The sequence below is a fragment of the Cyanistes caeruleus genome, chromosome 3 (assembly GCF_971803275.1).
Source record: "Cyanistes caeruleus chromosome 3, bCyaCae1.hap1.1, whole genome shotgun sequence".
Taxonomy (NCBI): domain Eukaryota; kingdom Metazoa; phylum Chordata; class Aves; order Passeriformes; family Paridae; genus Cyanistes; species Cyanistes caeruleus.
This window is the reverse complement of record NC_141703.1, coordinates 29,775,005-29,798,185: the sequence shown is the minus strand read 5'-3', so window position 1 is coordinate 29,798,185 and position 23,181 is coordinate 29,775,005. Positions and strand designations below refer to the sequence as shown.

Sequence of the window (23,181 nt, the reverse complement as noted above, 5' to 3'; positions counted from 1 at the left end):
AAGTATTAAGCCTAAATCAGCTTAGTAGCAACGTAACACTAACTCTTTCATCTTTGTTGTTTTTGACAGCAAGTGCACTAACATAGTATTGTAGGGCTTAATGGAAAATTCTGGCAGCCTTAATATTCTCTCAAAAAAGAAGTCTTGTTGCAGTACTCATTCTAAATTCAGCTCGTGCCCCTGGGCTGGACTAAAATCACCAGAATTGGCAAAATCATCACTGGGGCTGAAAACTGTTTCTAGGCTTGTCTTGCTGGATCAGTGGTTCTTGCAGGACATGTCCCTGTTCAGATGGCCTCCCAAGAAAAGGGCAGCTCTGTTGTGTGTCAGCTTCTGGCACACTGAATTGGTCATTGGCATGAACTTTGAATACTCTGAATTTGAGATGGAATCTTTGAGCTGCAGAGGATTTTCCATTCTAAAATTTCAATATGTGATTTCCTTCTCTTACTCTGTTTAAAATCAGTAATGTATGACCAGGCAACAAGTATATCTGAAGTTATGCCAGTGTGGCTTTAATACATTGAAAGTACAACTGAGAAACCTGTTAAACTGTGAAATTCAGCTGCTATATTTATGCATGAAATCTGCATGTTTTAAAATCCTTTAATAACTTTAATCAGGATGATAATCAGAGCATACTTACTGTGCATGCACTGAAAAATACTGATCGCAAATAAAGGGCCAAAACTTCTGTCCTAGAAGCCGATTGTTTGTAAATTTCTCATTAACTTCAGGAGTGCTGGGTTTGGCGTGACATACCTTAATTTTTTCTTACATTAATTCACTGTATTTGAGATCATTGATTATTGTGTTACTGGGAAATTTTATTGTGTTTGTGTATGTTTCAAAGATTCTTGAGTCAAAAGGAGAGAAGACTAACCAATGGGAATAAATCTATGGAAAATCTCTAATTACAGCATAGCAATTTGCTTTTGGGCAGACACCGGGTATTCCCCCAGCTGCTTTTTAAACTGTTGAAATGCTAATTACGCACAGTGCCAGTAATGACAAATGGTTAATTGGTGTGGCCAAGCTGAACCACTCAGAATTTTTATTCTTTTTTTTTTTTTTAGAATAAAAGCCATGTTCCCTCTTAGAATTTTTGTTAACTCAAACTGTGGCTCAGCCAATGTGCGTAACAACAGTACGGTGCATCTCATCAGTCTGTCACAAGACTTTCTATAACTCCCATCACTGTATCACTGATCCATTAATTTCTTTATGCATACACTGTAAATGTGTGCGTGTGCTTGTGTGTGTGCGCATGCACATGTTACATACTTCCATTAATTGCATGATAGGATGTTACCAGCTTGGGTTTGGTGCTTCAGAGTTTGAGTTCTTTGAGGGGGTAGGTGAAGCGATGGGTAAATGTCTTGACCTGTTGAGGCTGCAGGTGAAGAGATGTATAGATGGCAAGAGCAAGCGAGTTTGGTTTGATATCTGTTTCCTGGTTGATGTTTGTTTGTGTCATAACCATCGCATAATTCAGCAAGGCTGGCAGCGTTTGCTCAGGAGAGGCATCTGGTGAGGGCAGCAGGGGAGACTCGGCAGGGCAGGTCCCAACTGCACTTGGCAGAGCCCGTTTGGGGGAGCTTGCTCCAGCTCTGCCTACACTATGCCTGGCTCTAGCTGTTGCTAACAGTTCATCGCACCAGTGCAACACACTAATGTTTAATACAACTTGCATGTGACTTTGTATTGGCTGTGTTGAGTCAGACTTGCTGTGTTTTAACTTCCCAAAACCTTCAAGTGCATTTTGCTGCTTCTTGGAACCACTTCCAAAATACATAAATGAGCTCTGGCCTGTGCCGGCAACATTTGCAGGAGTGCAAATTTCAGAACAGAAGGGGCCAAAATCTAATGCTCAGGAGGCAGGGCTTCCTAAATTGTTCTGCAGGCACTAATCCATCCTGAAGTGCGTTTCTCATTAAAGCTGAGCTGGGGAAGTAGCGTGTGGTGTTCCACCCAGGGGGTTCTGATGCATTCCTTTTGAATAAATTTATTGCTGGGTAATTTCTATGTGACAGGAGTATATCAGGCGACAGCTAGAAGAGGAGCAGCGGCACTTGGAAATTCTACAGCAGCAGCTGCTCCAGGAGCAGGCCATGTTACTGGTAAAGCACTGTATCTGTTTTGTTCAGTAGCTATAGGATCCATTTATCCGGCCAGTCCTAGGCTTCCCTCAGTCGGGCACAGCTGCACTGACAGTATGACAACAAAGGAGCTTGATTAAAAGGCCATTTATGCTAGTGTTGTGGGCTGACAGGCACATATGAGAAGTTCTGTATGGTCACACTGCTTTCTGGGCAATAAGAGGAGGCTTTATGTTAAAGTGGAACAGTTCTGGTGTGGTGGTCGAGTTTCTGAACAGACCTTGGCATTCAGTGAAGAACTAGAGTGCTTGTGTTGCAGATCAAAAGCACACATGATATGTAAATCCACTCCAGGATACAATGGCCTAGTGTTGGTCTAAATCATTGTTTTATGAACTTTACACTGGATTTAGTATAAACAACTCTTTTTTTCCCGTTAATAAAAATCAGTTTTGACATAACTCTGCAATCATATCAAGCTTAGCAGTACACTCATGACTTTCCCACATATGACACAAGTCATATGGGTCTAACTTAGCTCTTGGTTACACATTAACAGTGAAATAAACAAACAAACAAGAAAGCAACAGCAACCAGAAAAGTGCATTTTTAATGGGATTGGTAGGGACACATCCACCTTACATTCAGTGTCATGTCTTGAATTCCTCACCCGTTCTCTCAAAGGAATACAGATGGCGAGAGATGGAGGAACACCGACAGGCAGAGCGACTCCAGCGCCAGTTGCAGCAGGAGCAAGCCTACCTCCTGTCGCTGCAGCACGATCACAGGCGGCAGCAGCAGCAGCAGCAACAGCAGCAGCAGCAACAGCAGCAGCAGCAGCAGCAGCAAGAGAGAAATAAACAAAGCTATCATACCCCTGAGCCAAAATCCCATTATGAACCTGCTGAAAGAGCACGTGAGGTAAGTCCTGCTTGTGAACAGGAGTCTGCTGTCTGCTTCTCTGCCTGCTCTTCTGCTACGGTATAGTTGGAGGCCAACGCACCACTTGTAAGGGGCAGGATATTTTAAACCGTTGGTTACTCAACGCCCTAGGTTGGTTTTCAAGCCCCAGGGCAGCTTCTGAGTACTTCAGCTGCAATCACTGGAGTTCAGACCTTTTGAGGTGTAAAAGTTGGAAAGAAGGTCTGGAATACTGCAGACTAAAGGGGCCTGGTTTTGGAAGTATCATGTCAAGAAGTTATATCTGTGCTTCATCAGACATGTTTTCTTAGGTAGCACTGGTGCAGTGCTCTGTGTCTCTGGCAAGTACTGGTGATCTGAAATTGAGAGGCAGTTGGAAAGCACAAACCTATATGATGGATGTTAACACTCAGCACATGTTTACACATTTGGTGTTCTAACTTACACTTTTCAAAATTTCCTTCTCATGAACACAAGCCTGAATTTCATTAGTTTCATTTTTGAAATGTTAAGTATTCTCTTTTGAGATGATGTCCCACTCTTTGGAAGCTCTGTGGTGCTGCCTTCTTGGACTTCAGGCACTCACAAGTTGATCTGAAGTGCTGTTTCTTTCAGTGAGTGGTCCCCTGTTTCCACTGGCCCATGAGTAACATTGCTGAGCAAGTAAATGCCTCTTTGATGTATATTTGGCTTTCTTTCAGTGATCTTATGTTTCCCTTAGTAGCACCATACTACCCACAAACCACCAGACTGGGCAATGTTAGTCAAAGCTCTTACTGACATTCATCAGCTGCATGTGGGAACTAGGTAAATACATTTTGGAACAAGAACAGAAAATATATTTAGGCCTGCTAAACATGATAAAATAGCTCTCAGTTCAGCTTTATCCAGCAGTGCTTCTTAGTCTTTGAAGTGCTGTTGTTTGGGCTTGGTGGACACAAGCTCATTTTATTCTAGATGCTGTTGTCCAAGTTTTAGTAAACCATGTTTGTCCTATCGCATCCATTCTGCTTAATGGTTGAAGTATCTGATATGTCTTTCTTACTTGGAAGATGTTCAGGCTTGTCTGGTATGTGATGCTGCAGACATGGAACCAGCCCTCTTGTCCTTGTTGCATGCTCTTGGCCCACCTCAGTGAAAGCATAGTGCCAGTCTAGCCCTTCCATCCAGCCTCAAATGCTGGCTGGCATTTGGAGGAAAGCAGAGCTGTATCTGTTTCATTTTCCTTTCAGAGCTGAAAAGCAGAGAAACTCAAAAAGATTCAAGTGTTACCTCCTTTAGGAGAACCACTGACTCAGCTGTTTTCCTGCTGTAGTTTTCTTTTGTGTTTGCTCTAGCCTGAAAGAGTAAAGACAGAAAAATTGGTTAGTAGTCCAATCTTCCAAGAGATTGTTGTGTCATAGTCTTTTTATAAAGTATGATAGAAATATAGCCATAATGTCTTGGTACCTGGCAGTGGGAATGCCACCAGTTAATCCTAACAGCAGGCATTAACGGTGACATCTTTCTTTACATAAAATAGTGAATTGGAATGAGTGTCCTGTGCCTCATACTTTCAGCCATACTGCTCTCCAGAGAAAGTGTCCAGTGTCCCCCTACAGAGATGCTGACCATTGAGATGGTAAGCTGAGGTGGACTAACTTTCCTGACTGGCGAAGTTTAATGACAATTAGTTTTTTTCCTCATTGCAGTAGCAATGAGGATATAAGGAAAAGGACTTCTAAGACTGGCTTTGGGAAAAAGCAGAGAGTGTAGAACTTAGTACCAATTTCAGGTCCAGACAGTCAGATGACTGGAATAAGACCTGTTTCTATCCAGGAATGCACTCTATCTCCTTGCCACTTGTCTGGTTTTGAGGACATGTCGCTCATGCAGTTTATGTGCTTTATGGAACAAACTTGCTATCATCTACAGGTAGAGATGTGAAAACCTGTTTCTTCAGACAGAAGGACTTGAGGCTTTTCCTTATTGTATTCATAACAAGGAGTCTGGCCTGTTTTTTAGACTTTAAAGAATGGCTATATGAAGTTGAACACAGTGGTGAAAATGATTGTGTGGTGAAGATGTTTGCCTCCTTTATTGTTGTACTTCCCAAGACATGGTATGTTTTGTGCAGACCTTACAGAAGCTTGTCTGCTTGTCCCTATAGGCAACCTGGTATTATCCTCAAATTTTGGAATGCAGAGGCAGGTTGGGTTTGTAAAGGAGCCCACCTGAGGCGAGGAGTCTGTAAACTTGCCTGTCTTCTGGGAAGCCATCTCTCCAGACCATCACTGCTAGGGAGCATTAGGAAGTCGTCCCAATACTGGTTTTGTGCTCTGGGCACAAGGGTTAAAGCAAATTAAATCACAAGCTTCCAGTTTGATCTTTGGTGCTTTGATAAAATACTGGCAGTTTAGCATTCCTCAGAGGCAGCTTACCTGGCACATGCTGCCTTGGTTCTAGCAACTGCAAGGCTATTTCTTTTCTGCGTGTAGCCTCCCTCTATCTCTTGTCCTTCATGCCTCTTGCTTTGTTTGCAGTGTTGTAGCCATGAAAGAGGTGATGTTTCTGCATGGGGACCTTGCTTGATGTTCTTTTGAGGACTGAGCACATTCTGATTTAGTCTTCCCCTCAGCAAGCTCTTGAGGTTAACATAAGATCAATTCTACAACTTCTTGAGAACAGGAAACAAGCTGATGGGACTGTCCACTACAGCCTTTGAGTTTGTGCTGAGAGAGTATTTGATAAGGGAGACGATGAGAAGTCCTACACTTTTGTACCTAAAGCTGAACAGACTCCAGTATTGCCTGGCAGAGAAACATATCCTCCTGTCTCTTCTTCTGTTGCTGAAGAGAGAAGCACAGGAAAGCAGATAATCCAAAACCATTGGTTGCATAAGGTGGGCAGCTGAAGTAAGGGATAGCAGTGGGAAATGTACTTCTATATTGTAAAGTTGTTTCTGTTCATGTATATCCTTTTTATTATCTGTGAGGAAAGTACTGATGGATAATTAGTCTAGGCAGAAAGAAGGCCCATAATGGTCTTTGATCATATTATCTCACATCTTGCTACCTCCTATATCTCCTCTCTTCCTGGTATGTCTTATTCATACTGGCATACTTGGAGCTTTGGTGTAGCTCCCTCACTGAACTTACAGTGCTGGAAAAAGTGGTAGGGAAAAAATCCTGCCAAACCCCAAACATGCTTGCTTTCTTTGTGGTAAAGAAAAGGTGGTACTGCCCTTTGTATTTCTACTGTAATTGGTTTTACTGACTCGAGGCTTAACCTCCATTTATTTTGGCTTAGGTGGAGGAGAGATTTAGAAAAACTAATCAGGGCTCCCCTGAAGCACAGTCTAAACAGATGGGCAAAGTGTTGGAGCCACCAGTGCCTTCAAGATCAGAGTCCTTTTCCAATGGAAACTCAGAACCTGCTCAGCCTGCCCTGCAGAGGCCGATGGAACCCCAGGTAAGTGCCCAGGAAAATCTTGGTGAGCCTGGATGGAATGCAGAAGTCCTAACATGTTTCCTTCAAATTTTCAGATCTTTGCATTTACAAAGTGCTCTTTTGTAAAGGGTAGTACTGTTGTACAACAGTACAGCTGTTACAGCTTATTCTGTAGATTTACTCCTTGTCTATTTTTGCTTATTTTATTGATAAACTGATGTATTTTTGGTCTGGGTTTTTTTCATGTTAGAGCTAGACTACAACTGTTGTATCCTGTTATTATCTGTGCAGCAGTGACACAGTGGGTTAAATGAGGGTAAATGAAGTTGAAGAGCATTTTACAGTTCAGAATTTGCTCTGTGCAATGTTTTTACTACTAAAAAGGACGCTCAGGAAAATGGTGCACTTACTTGGTTTTTAAAATTCTTGCAGAAAAAAGCTAACTAAACAAGTGGGTTTTAATAGTGTGAGCACTGTTTCAAAGAGTTTGCAAAACATTTCTAAGAAAAGCAAGTTTGTTGTCAGTAGGCCTGTAGTTCCTAAATAAAGCTCCACCCCTGGAAAATTAAGAAGAGGTTAAAACCACTGAGCTTCATGCTAGCCATTGTTCTGTTGTTTGCTAACGAAGAGCCTCCAGATCTTGATATCTGATCTCATAGGAGTTACAGCATGAATTGGAAAAGTAACCTTTGTCTAAAATTTAGGTATGCTAAATTAAAAGGTAGAGTTCTACATTTAGTTCCTCTGTTTCCATGCAGAATTTTCCTCTTTCAAATAAAATCTGTTGATGACAGTGCAAGCTAAAATCATCCCTGATTGTGACTAGGTATTGCCACTCTTTTGGACAACAGGAGAATTTGAACAGACGGAAGAGTGGGAGAAATCAGGACAGAACTTCATCTCTTGCTCATTATTTCCTGGCTTTTATTCAAACCTCTATGACTATTTCAAAATATTGGACTTGTATCTTCATACTCTGTGCCAGTTACTTTAAAAGTCTGTGTCTTTCACTCATATTAAGGATAATCAGGCTCTTCAACAGCTGTGTGTATTAAAATTGAGGAAATAATAATAATATAAAAACAAATACAGTCAGCCTACTGAAACTGGGATTGAAAAGAAAGATTTGCTTAATCATTAGGTGTGAAAACAGCGTGTTCCTCAATTATGACTTTTCCTCCTCCTTCGTTTCAGAAATTAACTCTGTAACACAGGCTTATGCACAAAGAGGACGTAGGCTGAAGGGTCAATATGGATTTCACTGGAAATCCTAATGGAGTTTTAACTCCATAGTCACTGTTACGCTTTATTAATATGTGTAATTGAATATGTGTGCATGTGTGTGTGTACTTTGTGTATAAATACGTATATATGTACAGTATATGGTACATATATGGTGTAAGTATAATATGCATTGTACATATGTATACTATATACAATATATATTATGGTTTTTTATATATATTGCAGTATCTGTAAAGGAATAAAGGCTTTGTGTTACAGTCTTTCTCCAAAAGTTTCAAGCGGTATCCAGTCCCTGAATTTATTAGGAAATGTAAATGTCTGTTGGTTTGCCCAATTTACAGCATTCTTCAATTTTGTACATTGCTCCAATTGGATGTCCACCTCAAATTTCCCAGCCCACCGTGAGACCTAGCCAAAGCCCACTGAAGAACAGAAAGTGACTTCTGTCTTGAGTGGCCTTTGAACTCGGGCTCATGGTGCAGATATTGGATCCCCTTTTCCTCTGGGCACCAGTGTACATGTATGTGGAGAGCATATCACACAAAAAAAGTGCATATGTGCTGTATTTTCAGTCTGTTACGTTCTTTGGGCGCTTGCCTTGCTTTTAAGTGCATCAATTCCACCCCACGCTTACCTAATGCCATAACCAATTTGTCTCTGCCTGCCCCACCTGCCTTTATTCTGTGTTAATTGGAAAGCTGGTTATACTGAGCGCATTGAATGTTTTATGTTTTGTTTTCTTGTAAGGTACAGTGGTCCCATCTGGCATCTCTCAAGAACAATGTTTCCCCTGTCTCGCGATCCCATTCCTTCAGTGACCCTTCTCCCAAATTTGCTCATCACCATCTTCGTTCCCAGGACCCATATCCACCTTCACGCAGTGAAGTGCTTAATCAGAGTTCTGACTCTAAGTCGGAGGTACCCGACCCCACCCAAAAGGCTTGGGCTAGATCAGACAGTGACGAGGTGCCTCCAAGGGTAAGGAGTAGAAAGACAGATGTGTGCTATTTTTTTATTATTAATTACAGTTTTCTTAAGGATGTGATACCCTGGGCACTGGGAAGACCATGCCCTAGTGGCAGTACTGGTAACAGTATTTTGGAAGGCAGATCATAATGTAGGTATTCAGTCAATGGGTTAATGATAATCAACCTGAAGTACAATATTGAAGCTTCATATAAAATTGGTAATTATTTATAGAATGCAGCTATTTCAGAGAAACAATTTATTATGCAAAGTTAACAAATCATTACCATATTCAGGAAAGAATTCAAAATATCCCTGAGGTTATTGCTCAGAGTTAATATTCCTCTTCATCTGTTCGCAACCCAAACTATGAATCATACACTTATTTAAAATTGAGATGGATCTGAACAAAAAGGAAACATTCAATATATTTCCTCCTCCTCTCCCCCTTACATCCCCCCTCCCATCCACTGGGATTTGCTTCTTCTGAGTATATTCTTGCTCCCCCCCCCCCCCCCCCCCCCCAGTCTTTGCCTTCTGCTGATCCATTCCTGGGCATTTGTTTGGTTCCCTTGAGCTTATTCTCCTAATTCTCATGCTGTTTCAGCAAATTGCTTTGTGCCTCCCCTGCTTCAGTTGAAGTGCCATATTCTTTTCAAATGTCTCAGTAGTCGGGAGGGTAGCGGAGCGTGTACGTGTTCGTGTGATAACCGTTAAACGTTATTTAATGTTAAGACTAAACTTCAAGTTCTATTCAAATTCTGAACAGCATCACAACTAAGGCTTTTGGATTTGTGGGTGTTTGTTTATTGCTTTTGGTCACTGATGCTAGCTTGTACTTAGAATGTGTTGTTAGGATCTTAAGAATATATTCTGTGGCAGGAGAAGTTTTATCTTCCTGTCCTCTCTGTCCTCTTCAGAGGTTTAACAAAACCTTTTTTCTCCCAAGGTACCTGTGAGAACAACATCCCGATCACCTGTCCTGTCCCGCCGTGATTCCCCACTGCAGGGCAGTGGGCAGCAAAATAACCAAGCAGGTCAAAGAAATTCCACGAGGTTTGTAAGCCTATGTGTCCTTGCTTTTCTTGGATTGGAAGGAAAAGGCTTAGGGGAAGCCAGGCATTTCCAGACAGCTTTTGGCAATGCCTGTAGGATGTGAAAGGAAGATGATGTTAGATCCCTTTTCAGGAATGATTAATTTCTCTTGATGTAGCACGTGTGTCAACAAAATTTCTTTGTCCCTCTTCTCATCTGAGTTGCCTGCCCTGTAACTTCTGCAATAATTTCAAAGATCCTCAAAATTTTTTAAAAAATGTGGCCGTTTATGAATGTCTTGCCTTTTGATGAAACTGGTCAGCTTGGGTATACTGTGGGGATTACTGGCATCAGAAGGACTTCTAACATCTCAAGTGAAGAGACCTCAGAAACTTTCTGGCCTCTTAGCCACAACCAGGTTTTGAGAGGGAGGAAAAGCCTCCATGGGCTGTGACACAAAGCACCCAAGGTCAGGAAGGAAGAGGAGAGAGCTGACTCCTGAGCTCAACAGAGCACCATGGACAGGCCACCATGGAATTAGCTTACTGGATAGGGTGAGGGTATTCTGGTATTCTTTTTGGCTTCTGTTTAGTGCCTGGGACCCTTCTGACCCAATTTTAAACCTGCTTCATGCAGGCTGAGAGAATTGTCCACTTCAGGTCAGATACATAAGAATGGCAGGTAGATAATTCCAAATAAAAGGAATAGGTTATGCCCACCTAAACTTTTTTAAAAACCATCATAAATTAGGTAGTTATTATTTCAAAGGGAGACACTGCTTGGGTTGTGAAGCAGTACTGGTGCCCTGATCTCAGCGTCCAAGTGTTCTTTCAGTTGAGTTATTAGCAAAACACTGAGAGTGTTTCAGTTTAGAGCTGGGAGTCTGGGACTGAAGTGTGTGTGTGACAATTTCTTTCCTCCCTTAATACAGCAATATAGAGCCTCGTCTGCTGTGGGAAAGGGTGGAGAAGCTTGTACCAAGGCCAGGCAGTGGCAGTTCTTCTGGATCAAGCAACTCTGGCTCACAACCTGGCTCCCATCCTGGCTCTCAGAGTGGGTCTGGAGAGAGGTTCAGGATGAGATGTAAGTACTTTTCCTACCCTTTGTAACACTGTATTTCTAATTTTATTAAGCTGTGCAGCATTTTGTAATTAAGTGATAGTAACAGTTACAGAGAGCTACCTTTGAGAATGCAGTTTCAGAGATGGGTTGGCTTCCTGTACCCTCTTGGCTGGATGTTCTTGCTTGGGAAAGGCAGTAGGGATGGAGGTAATCCTCAAACTGTTTGCTTCCTTGTTCTTTAATTCACATCCAGGCACTGCTAGAGAACAGCTCGGTCTCCATGCCCTCATATCTCCCTCCCTTCCTCATGTATGCAAGGCCACATTTTGATACTTGTTGCCTGTCACCTTGGAGGCTATTGTTGACAGGGTGTGGGCTGCCATGGATAAGTCTCAGCTGGGCTACATTGGATGATAATGGAGGTTTTCCAGCCTGTGGCCACACTTGAGTCTTTGATTTACAATTGTGATGGTTCACTTTGGCTTCAGACATAGATCAGTTGCACCTATACAAATCAGAGTTTATGGTGTTTTTTGTGTAGTCCTTCAGAGACAATGTAATAGTGAACCAGTGAAACTTAGGTCTTGTGGTCAGACACCCCTAATAGTCATCTCACATCTCTTCCCCACTCCAGAGTGAGGTAAAAAAACATATTTTAGCCCCCTGCTTAATCTGCTTTGTTCTGTGTTCCTTTTGGGGTCTTGGCATATGCAGCATCATCCAAATCAGAGGGTTCGCCATCACAGCGCCATGAAAGTGCACCTAAAAAGCCTGAAGAGAAAAAGGAAGTCTTCAGACCTATCAAGCCTGCTGTGAGTTGCAACCACCTCCCTTGTCCTCCTCCTCTTTCAGGCAGATTGACAAAAAGTACACTGAAGGCTTCATTCAATGCCATTGGGGTGAACATCAGCTGGAATTGAGTTTGTAACTGTGGGTCTAGCAGCATGTTCTGGGCTGTGCAATTGCCTGTGCACATCAGTACCGTAAACATTAGATTTTGCACTGCTTCTGGGATTGATTTCTGCTCTCTGGTCTTCCTTCCTAATCCATGCCTTTCTCTCTTCCAATCTTGTGCTTCCTTCCTGGGGCTGGACCAATGATCATGCATTTGACCTGAATGTGCCAATGCTGGGCTGAATGGTGCAGGGAGAAGTGGTAAGACCTTACATTTTCCTACTTTCTCGGAAAGATTTCTGACATCCATTTGTATCTTGGGGAACTCAATGGGTTTTCACAGTATGTCTATCTTTCCTTGAAACTTTCTTCAGTAGCCAGATCTCTTATGATAGTTCAGTTAGTCATAAATCAGGATAGTTGGGTTTCAGAGTACGCACATTTTTCTATGATATAGCAAGACCCCCTTAGGTCAACTCTTCTGGTGCTTGAATTTATGAGAAAGTGAGTTTTGGTATGGAATGAGTAAGTCGAAGGAAGCAGTACTGCTGGGCAATGGAAACACAGAAGTGAACAAGTGAGCAAACTCAGGCATTAATCCTGTGGGTTTGTCTTGCAATCTCTTCTTTTCTCTTACTCAAACATCAATTTTAAATTTTTTTTCTTCCCTCTTCCATCAGGATTTAACTGCATTGGCAAAGGAGTTACGAGCAGTAGAGGATGTGCGACCTCCACATAAAGTAACAGATTACTCATCCTCAAGTGAGGAGTCGGGGACAACAGATGAGGAGGATGATGATATGGAACAAGAAGGAGCAGATGAATCTACTTCTGGACCAGATGATGTCCGAGCAGTGTTAGTCCTTCTAACAGTGTTTTGCCTTATAGGGGATTGAAGGAAAAGGATGTTAGTGTTTTGGGTTGTATGTTAGTTTTTTCAGCTTACTACAATCTATGAGCAAGACATGAGCCTCATATGTTTGTGTATTCAAACACTGAGGATAGATTTCTCAACGTCCTTACCCTTTTCTCCCTTGATTTGTAACAAACAAGAAACCGTTTAACAATATCCTGACCTTTTTATAGAGAAGCTTTTCTAGGCAGCTTATGTAAATATTCCACTCTGGCCACAATACAAATTAATTCTGACTATGCCATGATGCAGGGCAGTGACAGCCATGGCACTAGTACTGTTATCTCACTCCACTTATTTCTTGTCTGATGAACAGGTCAACGTTGAACTTGAGCAATGGTGAAACAGAGTCAGTAAAAACAATGATTGTCCATGATGATGTGGAGAGTGAACCTGCCTTGACTCCTTCTAAGGAGGGCACCTTAATTGTTCGACAGGTATTGTTTTTCCTTCCCTGTGCAGTGCCGCACCCTTTCTGTGCTCATTAACCCACTCGCTCATTCACCCATGCTGTTTCTACATTATATTTGTTGTTCGTATTATCAAGACGCAGCTGTAGTGAATTTCAGATGAGCAAGATGTTTGATGCATGCAAAGAGGAGAGTAGCCCTTCACCCCTTGCTTCTGTTTTGCATGCTTTCCAGTGACACTCATGGCAGCACCATGCAGAATATCTCAAAGTCTGTGGGAGAGTAGGGTAGACAAGCTGCAGGTGTATGGAGCAATTACCTGGAGCAAAAAGCTAGTTTAGTTTTGCCACAGAACCAAATACATGTCTCAGGAGTGAGGCTGGGAGGGAGCTGGGGTGGGAGCACTCAAGGTTTTTAAAATTGTTTTGAACCTGTAGTTTAGGGCACACCGACCACCCAGGAAGCATATACACACACGGACATGCAAATTCACACAACAGTTGGTGTGGGGGAGAAGCAAAATAGGTGGTGAGGCAGAGAATGTGGACAGAGCTAGAATGCTGTGTTGTTGCCTTTGATTCTGAAAATATTGCATTCTTATGCCTCTGAAGGATAATGGTTCCCTGTTTTTATATGAGCTTGTGTGTTAATGAGCGTGCTAGCTTATAGGAGTTTTCTCAGTAATCACATTTCTGAGTTTCACAACTGAATACCAATTTCTTAATTGAGTTCTCTTGTTCAAAAATTAAGATTTCATGGTTATTGTTTAAAATAGTTAGCTGAAGGGATTCTCCAGAAAGTCCAACTTGATATCTGTATAGGGTCTAAGTTAGTCTTAAACAAAACAATAGGGAAAATGTCCTCATCCCACCCCCAAAAATGTGCTTGTCCCTGTTGTGGTGTTGGACTCAGCAGCGCAGTTGTTCTTCTGTTAATTGGTGGAACTGGCTGTGCAAGTCAACCACATGAACCAAGCTTTTGCCTGCTGGTGGGAACTCCATGAATTCTAGTAGCTCTGCCCACTTTCCCTCTCCATGCAGGCATCAAAGCATGGATTATCAGCTTATTTTAAAAAATAAATTAAAACAAATGTGAAAAGGTAGGAAGTGAGGGAGAGAAGGAGAGAGGTTGTTAGGGATATAGACCTTTAAGCAGCACTTGAGCAAGACAAGTGTGCCTGTTTTTTCTGCAGAGTACAGTTGACAAAAAGCGTGCCAGCCATCATGAGAGCAATGGCTTTGCCGGTCGCATTCACCTCTTGCCAGATCTCTTACAGCAAAGCCATTCCTCCTCCACTTCCTCCACCTCCTCCTCCCCATCCTCCAGCCAGCCGACACCCACCATGTCCCCACAGACACCCCAGGACAAGCTAACTACTAATGAGGTATGTCTTACACCACAGCTGGCTGCTTTCATAGGGTTATAGCAGCATTGCCTAGTAGCTAGTTTGCAAAGGAACTCCAGCCAATCTCCCCTGCTTTTTTTTCTGTCACCTTTGTTCCCACCTCCCAAATAACACATTTCAGTTCTGTGTAAGAAGCCCGTAACTCTAGAGCAGTCCCACGCCAAACTTGCCAGTTTACTATTTTTGCTTCCTTTTAGTGAGTCATTAATTGCATGGCATTCGTTTTAAACTAAACTTGACTACTGCATTTTCAAGCCAATACTCTTTTCAAATTCTATTTTATTCTGGGAGCAGGCTAATTGCAAGCAATGTGCCTCTTCAGAATTAGCAGTTAATTTTGGCTTTGTCAGTAAAGGCTGGACTAGTATCTCTGCACATATGAGGAGCTGCTTGAGGAAACTCACCCTTTGGGAAAGGAAGTGGCCATGGAGGGATTTTGCTCACTAAAGCTTGCCACGTGGGATGGGTGAACAAATCAGGTGTTGCCTGGGAGGGTGGTAAAAGCCTGAGGTATTGTTTTTCTGGAATAATGAATGGGGGAAAATATTTGGGGTTTTTTCCAAGTATGGGTGTACTCTGAGAAGCAGCTGTGTAAAGATTGCTTTCCACCAGTGCTGGTTGTGTCTAGGTGGAGGAGCCTTTACCATGGGGGAAGCTTCCTCTTGCTGTCCTGGGCTGATCCCAGGATGGTGCCTTCCTTTACCATGCCAGTGGGAAAGCCTGGTGTGTGTAACCCCTCACCACAGCAGAGGAGATGCACACAAAGGACAAAGGGCCATTAGCCCTTACCAGCCCCAGCAGTGAACGAGGAGCCTTGTCTGGTGTCTTCACTCCTGGCTGGATGGCCAGCCTGGCTTACAAGGAGAGCCTCTCAAGCAGGGGGTGGTACAGGGCAAGTGAAACTTGGTGGAAAGAAGCTGCTGCTTCTCAGGGTAGAGTCCTGCCATGTAGGTGTGCAAGTGTGATGAGGAGAGGTTGCAGTGAGCTGGGTAGGTTTATGGCAATGTACATGTTTACCACATAATCAAAAATGCTTCTTAACCAGGGTGGGTGGGAGGGAGAGTTTCCTCCTGGAAATTCATTTAGCATTGTACATAATTTTCAACTATGCTTCATTGGTCTTTGATCTTTCTAAAAGCGCAGTCTTACAGGTTATAGGGATCAGTTGATTGATCCAGATACGCTTTTGCTCACTGCTTTGATCTAAGCAATATGTAAGCAGGGTTCAGTTAACTCATCTTGGGAAGTGGGGGCTCTGGCAGTGCCTGGTGATGAAGGAGACTGTTGGTATTGGGCTGTGCAGGGAGGGATACACTCCCAAGATCCATTGCTATTTTTTTCTGTAAAGGCTTAGGAAGATCAGAGGTTGAAAACTAGTTGCTACTAAAGAAGTGTCTTGTTAACTGCGTTTGCATAAAACTGAGCAAAAACCCAGTACTGCTTGGTATAACTTGCCACATGCACACCCTTTATATATATACACCTTTTTTTTTTTTCCCACTTGTCCCATTCTGCTTCAGTATGACATGTTGTCACTATAATACTAAACTGGCAAGGGTTTTTAAGTTGTTCCATTTCCACTTTTAACAGTTCATTGTTTCACTTGTCTTCTTTCTTTCTTTATGTTTTTTCATGTTTAGACCTCATAACTCAACAAGCACCAGTGATTTTATCCACTACATATTCATAGTGTCATGTCACTGTTTGCTACACCTTCCACACTAATGAGCCCCTTTGTTCGATACAGGTTTAATATGTTGCTTTGTCAAATAAAGGTGGAAGAATCTGCTGCAGCTTTCTGGCAAGAGGCTCAGGTTAAACAAGATAGGGAGAATGAACAGTAGCGAACATTGAAACATAATCCATCATAGAAGTGAATGCTTGATCCCAGATGGTTCTGATTTTGTTGCACAAGCCAAGAGATCATAAACTTCATGATTTAATTAACTACCTCAACTCAGGAGATGCTTCATAAAGTCAAAGATTGTAGGTAGTGGACAGCTTGCAGTTAAAATAGTATACATACATCTAAGCAGATTTTCAAAAGGAGAGACATTCCCTCGCTTTGTGCCCGCTTGTAGTGGTCTGTACTAAAAAGCTTCGCTAGCAGCTGAGGTTCAGGGATGACAGTTCAGCTAATTACATTTTGCTATAACATGTGCAGTGTGCATATGTATCTAGTTCAGGTGTGGTGCCTGCAGTGCGCTGTGTGTCTATAAAGGAAGTATAAAAGCTTGGGGAGGCTCTGTAGCATAATTCTGTAGTGACTTTAAAATGTTGGTGTTTGTTATCCATGCTTTTATTGTCATTAATATTAATAAAGTTGAAATTTACATTGCAGACTCAGTCCGCTAGTAACACACTCCAGAAACACAAATCTTCCTCCTCCTTTACACCTTTTATAGACCCCAGATTACTACAGATTTCTCCATCTAGTGGGACAACTGTGACTTCTGTGGGTAAGTAAAGTAGCTGAAGACGACAATTGAAAAAGGGTTCAGTGACTTCAGTGGCTCTTTAAAGTACTTAAGAATGTTACCATCATGCTTTTTATTTGTTTTGCAATGGATTGCATAATTTGTTTTCTTTTTCCATTTACATTTCTTACAAAAATAAGGACTTTCTCAGTATTCTCAGTTACTGATTTGGGTTGTATGATGTAAGAAAAATATATGTCCGGAATCTAGCACTTGAAGGCTATTACATGCACTTTACCTTTTTTTTCTTTCAGTAGGATTTTCTAGTGAAGCAATGAGATCAGAGGCAATAAGGCAAGACCCTACACGGAAAGGATCAGTTGTCAATGTGAATCCCACAAACACACGGCCACAGAGTGACACACCAGAGATTCGCAAATACAAGAAGAGATTCAATTCTGAGATACTGTGTGCGGCCTTATGGGGTAATGCAAACCTGTTCTTCCCTTGCCATTCCTGAAATGTAGGCATGCCAGTAGGAGTTTCTCCAAAACTGTAGCTGTTTCTCTGCATTTATTCAGCGCTTGTTTACATCTTTTTTGTTGCAAGACTTGATTATTATTGTGGTTTTTACAGTATGTTGCTTCTGCTTTAATATAATTTCCAGCTGATACATATATGCTTCTGATAGCACAGTTTAGACTGAAAATCACAGAATCATCAAGGCTGGAAAAGACCTCTGTGATTATCAAGTCCAGCCTTTGACCTAACACCGCCAGATCACCTAGACCATGGCACTACGTGCCGCATACAGTCATTTCTTGAACTCTTGCAGGGATGATGACTCTTACCACCCCTGTTCCAAGGCTTAACCACATTTCTAGTGAGAAAGTTCTTCCTTGTATCCAACCTGAACTTGCCCTGGCATAGCTTGAGGCTGTGTCCTCTTTTCCTGTCACAGGTTGTCTGGGAGAGGCTTCATGCAGTTGGTCAGGATGCCCTTTTCAGCTCTTTCTAAACCCTACTAGTGCATCTCTTGCAGCTTTTGGGAGCTTGTAATAGTCCTTGCAGTGTACACCTGGTGCACACAGGGTATTCTTTTGAAAAATAATCATCTTATTGAGGCTCTTGCTAATGTGTTTTTGCAGGGCTTGATTAAGGTGTGCTGCTTGTTGCCTCAGTCATCAGTTTATGTAGGAAGTGAGACGGAAAATAAAAGGATAGAAGGAACGTTTTTCATTCTGAGACTTCGCTTTGTTAAGAGTAATTACTGTAGAGAGAAGCTGAATATGAGATGTCAGCTGACCAAGTGTGTCTGGGCTTCTTGTCACTAGGGATAATTTGTGTTGGTGTCAGATAACCAGGATCCCACACTTTATCCGGCTTAGAGCAGTGCCTGTTGCCTGCTGCAGTTCAGAATCTCTGCTTCAACACCTAGTGGAAGCTTTTCTCTGTTGTTTGTTTCCTGGCCAGAATCTATGTGGGCACATGAATTTTTTTCATTGTCTAAAAGTTAATAGTTGATACTTGTGTATGTTACATACATATTTATCTATACTTATCCCTAAACTTGGCAGATTATAAATGCACATGCAGGTCATTTAAAAAACTTAGGAAAAAGAGAATTGGCCATTCCCCTAAGGCACATGATAATTGTAAAGGTAACACAGTTCACTCTCTTTTTTACATTTTTATAGATCTTTCCAAGGCTTTAGTTCTCTTTTGGGGTTATTTCCAGCATTTCCTGTTTCTCAGAGCAGAACTTTTGTCCCAATCTTCTTTGCCTGTGGAGCTGTGTCAATGAAGTAGCTCTCCCAACACCTTGTCTTCCTATCTCCTGTTCCCTTTATTTCCAGAATTTACTGGTAAGAATTTTTACCCCAACACTATTTCTGCTTGAATTCCTGTGTAAAATTCTCTGATGAAGATAAGACTTGTGCAATTGTAAACTTTCAGGCTGTGAGAGGCCAAAGGCAGAGAGGAATCATATGGTGTCAGTAAAGATGACTCATAATTTTTCTGATCTGCCTTGTTTTGCCAGTAGCAATTTGTGTTAATGTTTTTATATTTCTTTGATCTATATATCTGACTGTAAGGCTGGTTTAAAGAATAGGTGCAGAATCCTAGAGGTGTTTTACAGGTGTAACACAGCCCTTTGCTGAATATTTAGGGCCAAACTGATGGTGACACAAGTTGGTACACATGCTTATTTCTTGATAACGTTTAACTTCCTTTACCCTTAAGAAAATTAAACCATTTCGTGGTGATGCTGTCTGTTCAAAAAGAGGGGGATTTGCTTTGCTTTGCCTTTACCAGTGGTAATGCCAGTAGTATCTGGCAAGCTGCTAATTCCATTAGGTGTCTGGTGCTGTGTTTTCTAGCTCTGAGTGGTGAAAGGCAATGTTAATGATATGGATGCAGTAACACAGATTTTTACGCCCAGCCTCCACAGACAGGCTGTACTTATTCAGGAAGGGTTCCCATTTGTTTGAAAAAAACCAGAACTACTTAATTGTAAGGTGGCAGTAGAAGAGCTCTGCTGTCTGTGAGTAAGGAGAGTGTCTGCACTGTAAAATACAAGCACTGCTTGCCACCAGTGTAGTACCTCCTTAGTTTCATCTCAAAGTGCATGTAGCTAAGGGAAGGGGTTGGGGACAGGTGTGCATGAGAACTCCAAAGCAGGAATAGCTGCACCAGGGGAGGTGAGGATGGAGGCAGGAACAGTGGAGTCCTGGTGTACAAAGAGGGGAAGGGACCCTGAGGGAGCAGTTTGCTTGTGGCTTGCTATGAATTGTAGCCCACACTGGAAAAAGTGCAGAAATGCATGTTGAAGCTTACAGCTTTAGTCAATGGGTACTGGAGCTGCAGGAAGGAGACCAGCTGCTGGGCACTTCCTTGGCTGGCTTGGTGCTGCTTCAGCCTGTGCTAAGCCCTGCCTCATGTGTGGCTTGCTCTCCCTGCTTATTTCTGCCCAATCTGAGGATGTCTCCCAGTAAGAGGAACAGTCTGTCTGAAATGCTCTTGGGTGAAATGGCCAATGCCCGTGGAGGCTGTGGGATGGGATACAGTGGGTGCAAACCATGTGGGAGATGCAGAGGTGGGAGGTGAGCAGCACAGGGATGAAGGAAGTGTCAGCAGCTAAAGGAGAGCCTGGAGAGTGACACCTTCTCTCTGCTCAGGAGAAGCAGCAGAACAGCAAATCTAAGCAAAGATGCCTTGGGACTGCTGGGACCTCTGAAGTTTTCTTACTGAAAAGGGTAGAGAGAGGATAATGGAGAGATGCATGATGATTTCTGAACTCACTATGGGCTACATCTGTTTTTCTCATCCACACAGAGGCTTTTGAGGGTGCTCCAGCACCAGCAGCTCAGCCCCCTCCCTATTATTACTTCCTCCTGGCTGCAGCTCTGCTTCTCCCTAACACACTCCCCCTTTCACAGACACCTTGTGCCCCCTGTGTCAGGCTTTATGTGCCATCCTTTTTGCAAGCCTCTCCCATGACTGGTAGCCAGGGGGTTGTTTAGGTGAGCAATTATGCCCTTTTTCAATACTCTGAGAAGGCACATTACAGCTGTAGGTGCAGACTGCACTGAGACACACACACACACACACACACACATATCTGGGCTCACCTGCTCTATCAGAAAAGGTTCATTACGGGATCAGCCTAGATGGCCCATTGGCACCAGTATAGTTGTACCTCGGGATTAATTGTCTGACTAGGAGTTATGACCATTAAGCAATGTAACTACAATCATCTTGTGTGACTTTTTCTTTTCTTACTTCATTACTTAATTGTGCTAAAGCATGGCAAGTTTTATAGTGGGATTGCAACATAGAAGTCTCATAAATTGAGTCGTACATTTGGTTTGATTTCCATCCTGTACTGTACTTGAACCGTCTGCAAAATTTGTGAGCTTCTGGATTTAAACACTACTGCAAATAAATAGTTATGGAATTTAAGAGTGATAATATAGTAATAGATATTTAAAACTTAGTCCCATATATATCTATTATGTAAAAAAAATGTAGTTGATTCTAAATACTAAGGTTTTATGGACTCTTGGAGTGTTCCAATGGACCTTTGGAACTTCGTGTAAAGAAACTGGCCTACTGACTTTTCTCATCTATATTTAGAAGCATGTGGAAACACAAGATTACTGTAGTTCCTCTAGTTTTAACATTAAGATGGAAAAGATTGTTGTGAAACTGGGAACAAACCCAGAACAACCCTTTTGTGGGAGGGCTGCAACACAACCTGTTTCTCCCAGTGGGAGCTGTTTGTATTGCCATATCCTTGTCAAGAGCATCCTGCTACCACCCCCCTAACAACAGCTAATACATCTTTGGAATATATAGGCTTGCCTCACCCCTCCTCCAACATTAGCATGCATTTTTGTTTGGGAACTGGTGCTCTAGAAAGCTCTTCATGGTCTACCAGTCTCTTACTCTCTCAAACACTGTTTGGTGTCAGTAGTCACTGTGGGCAGGTAATACAGAGAGCCTCTGCATCATGACACCTTTGAGGCTACAGGCAGTTGAGACCAGTGGTTAGACCTACCTGAAACAGGACAGTTGCTACATCAATCACCAGTTCCTCAGAATAGGTGGAAAAAGCGCTTACTAACTTGGATCTCTGGTTTTGTTTTTTCTAGGAGTGAACTTGTTGGTGGGCACTGAAAGTGGTCTGATGCTGCTAGACAGAAGTGGGCAGGGGAAGGTTTATCCACTCATCAATCGAAGACGATTCCAGCAAATGGATGTACTTGAAGGGCTGAATGTCTTGGTGACAATTTCTGGTAAAGTTAACTGTTGAATGTTACATTTTTCCTCCATGTGGCATGGTATGGCAGAAAGATTTTCTTGGCAGCCTGTGTATTGAGGGGGAAGTCCTGACTGAAGTCAGTGGGTTTTCTATCATTTCACCTCTGAGTCTACAGTTTATTTCTGCAAGTGAATTAGTTTTCCACACAACACCCATGCCTGCTTGTTCTCTGTCCTTCCTTCTGTGGGATGACCTTTAAAAATGCTGCATGAGTTTGTGGGGAATTACTGGCTTTGCTTCCTTGTTCAGTATTTGAGAGCTGAAAGTTAATGTTTTGTGAAGTTTGGGAAAAAGGCACTCTTTCCCTCTGTCATGATTGCTTTCAACCTGGCCTCTTTCTAACCAAAACACAATGTACTGCTTGGGTTTATGTTTTTCTTGTGTGTTAAAATCTGTAGAAAACTCTTGCAAAATAGGGAAGAGTGATGTGCAGTAAAAGTGTGAGAGAGAGGAGTACAGGGTGTACGTGGTGTGGAAATAAGCAGCATGAGGAGGCAGATTGGTGCCTGGTCTCTCACTGGATACAACTTGGGAATGGCAAAGCAATGGGAGATGAAGGGTGCTGGTGATGCTTGTGTTTGTTTTGTGTGTGCTGATGAAAAAAATGTTTCATGAAGCTTAAGGTTCCAGACCCTTTGGCTCCAGAAAGTTGTGGCATAAGTTTAACCTGCTGTTAGACAATTTAATGTGGTGCATGGTGAGTCTTTCTTCACAGGTGTTGTTCAGCCATTTACCTTTTGTTTTGGTTTGTTTGGGAAATCAGCCTTTGCTGATTTCCCTCTGTGTGTGACAGGAGAGGATGTTACCAGGAGGTTTCTCACAGGATTCGCTGTTGTTGTTCAGACCCACCTAAAATTTTTGGAGGCTCTGGAACCTCTCTAAGTCTGCTGGAGGAGCTCTCCGTCTCTCCCAGCACTTGTTCAAAAGGACACACATGAGACAATTTAGTAGAATTTAATGCATTAGCGATGTGTTACTGTAGATCCAAGGAGCCATGCCCATGCTGCTGTCATCAACACGGGATTTGTTTCTGTCTGGAAAAACTGAATTTTATTGGTTCATCACTTGCTACATTCTTAGATACAGCTACACTGTGAAATCTATAAAAAGGAAAAGATGAATCAAGCAGCATTTAAAAATACACCACCTGCTGTGTGTCCTTTTGATGTCTAATGCTGTATGTTAAAATATAAGCTGTTTGAAAGGAACCATTTGATAGAGTTTGTTCTATAGCAGACCTTGTAAACAAAAATATAATCCAACTTGTGTAAAATCTGTTGGTTTGAAACATACCCTACACAAATCACAAGTGTCTGTGATTCAGTCTTGTGTACAATTGTTTTAAGTTTATTTATTTTTGCGTCAGTCACAATTGGAGTACCCTGACACATCCGTTTTCTTTGTTTCCTTCAAAACTATTGCTTCCTCTGTGGAGACACGCTACATTAACCCTTAAGAAATCAGCTGATCTTTGGTTGTTTTATGTCCTTGTGTCTGTGCTATCTCCTGTGTTTTATGGGAGGTTACTGGAGTATGAGGCAGAAGAGGCATCCTTGCCCA

General features: G+C 42.3%; 1 protein-coding gene across 11 annotated transcripts in view; it reads left to right on the top strand.

Annotated features, from left to right (window-relative positions):
* Positions 1–23,181, top strand: part of MAP4K4 (mitogen-activated protein kinase kinase kinase kinase 4) — a 163,970-nt gene that overhangs the window by 126,827 nt on the left and 13,962 nt on the right. Inside the window, exons 14-26 of one of the 11 annotated variants that reach the window (XM_086880381.1) lie at positions 2,034–2,120; positions 2,784–3,020; positions 6,309–6,470; positions 8,448–8,672; positions 9,610–9,716; positions 10,627–10,778; positions 11,472–11,569; positions 12,332–12,507; positions 12,881–13,001; positions 14,167–14,358; positions 16,721–16,838; positions 17,111–17,281; positions 21,452–21,595. In XM_086880381.1, coding sequence (XP_086736507.1) covers positions 2,034–2,120; positions 2,784–3,020; positions 6,309–6,470; positions 8,448–8,672; positions 9,610–9,716; positions 10,627–10,778; positions 11,472–11,569; positions 12,332–12,507; positions 12,881–13,001; positions 14,167–14,358; positions 16,721–16,838; positions 17,111–17,281; positions 21,452–21,595 — 1,990 coding nt within the window. Of the gene's footprint in view, positions 1–2,033; positions 2,121–2,783; positions 3,021–6,308; positions 6,471–8,441; positions 8,673–9,609; positions 9,717–10,626; positions 10,779–11,471; positions 11,570–12,331; positions 12,508–12,880; positions 13,002–14,166; positions 14,359–16,720; positions 16,839–17,110; positions 17,282–21,451; positions 21,596–23,181 lie in introns of all 11 variants that reach the window. The other 10 variants (XM_086880380.1, XM_086880378.1, XM_086880384.1 and 7 more) reach the window with 10 other exon arrangements.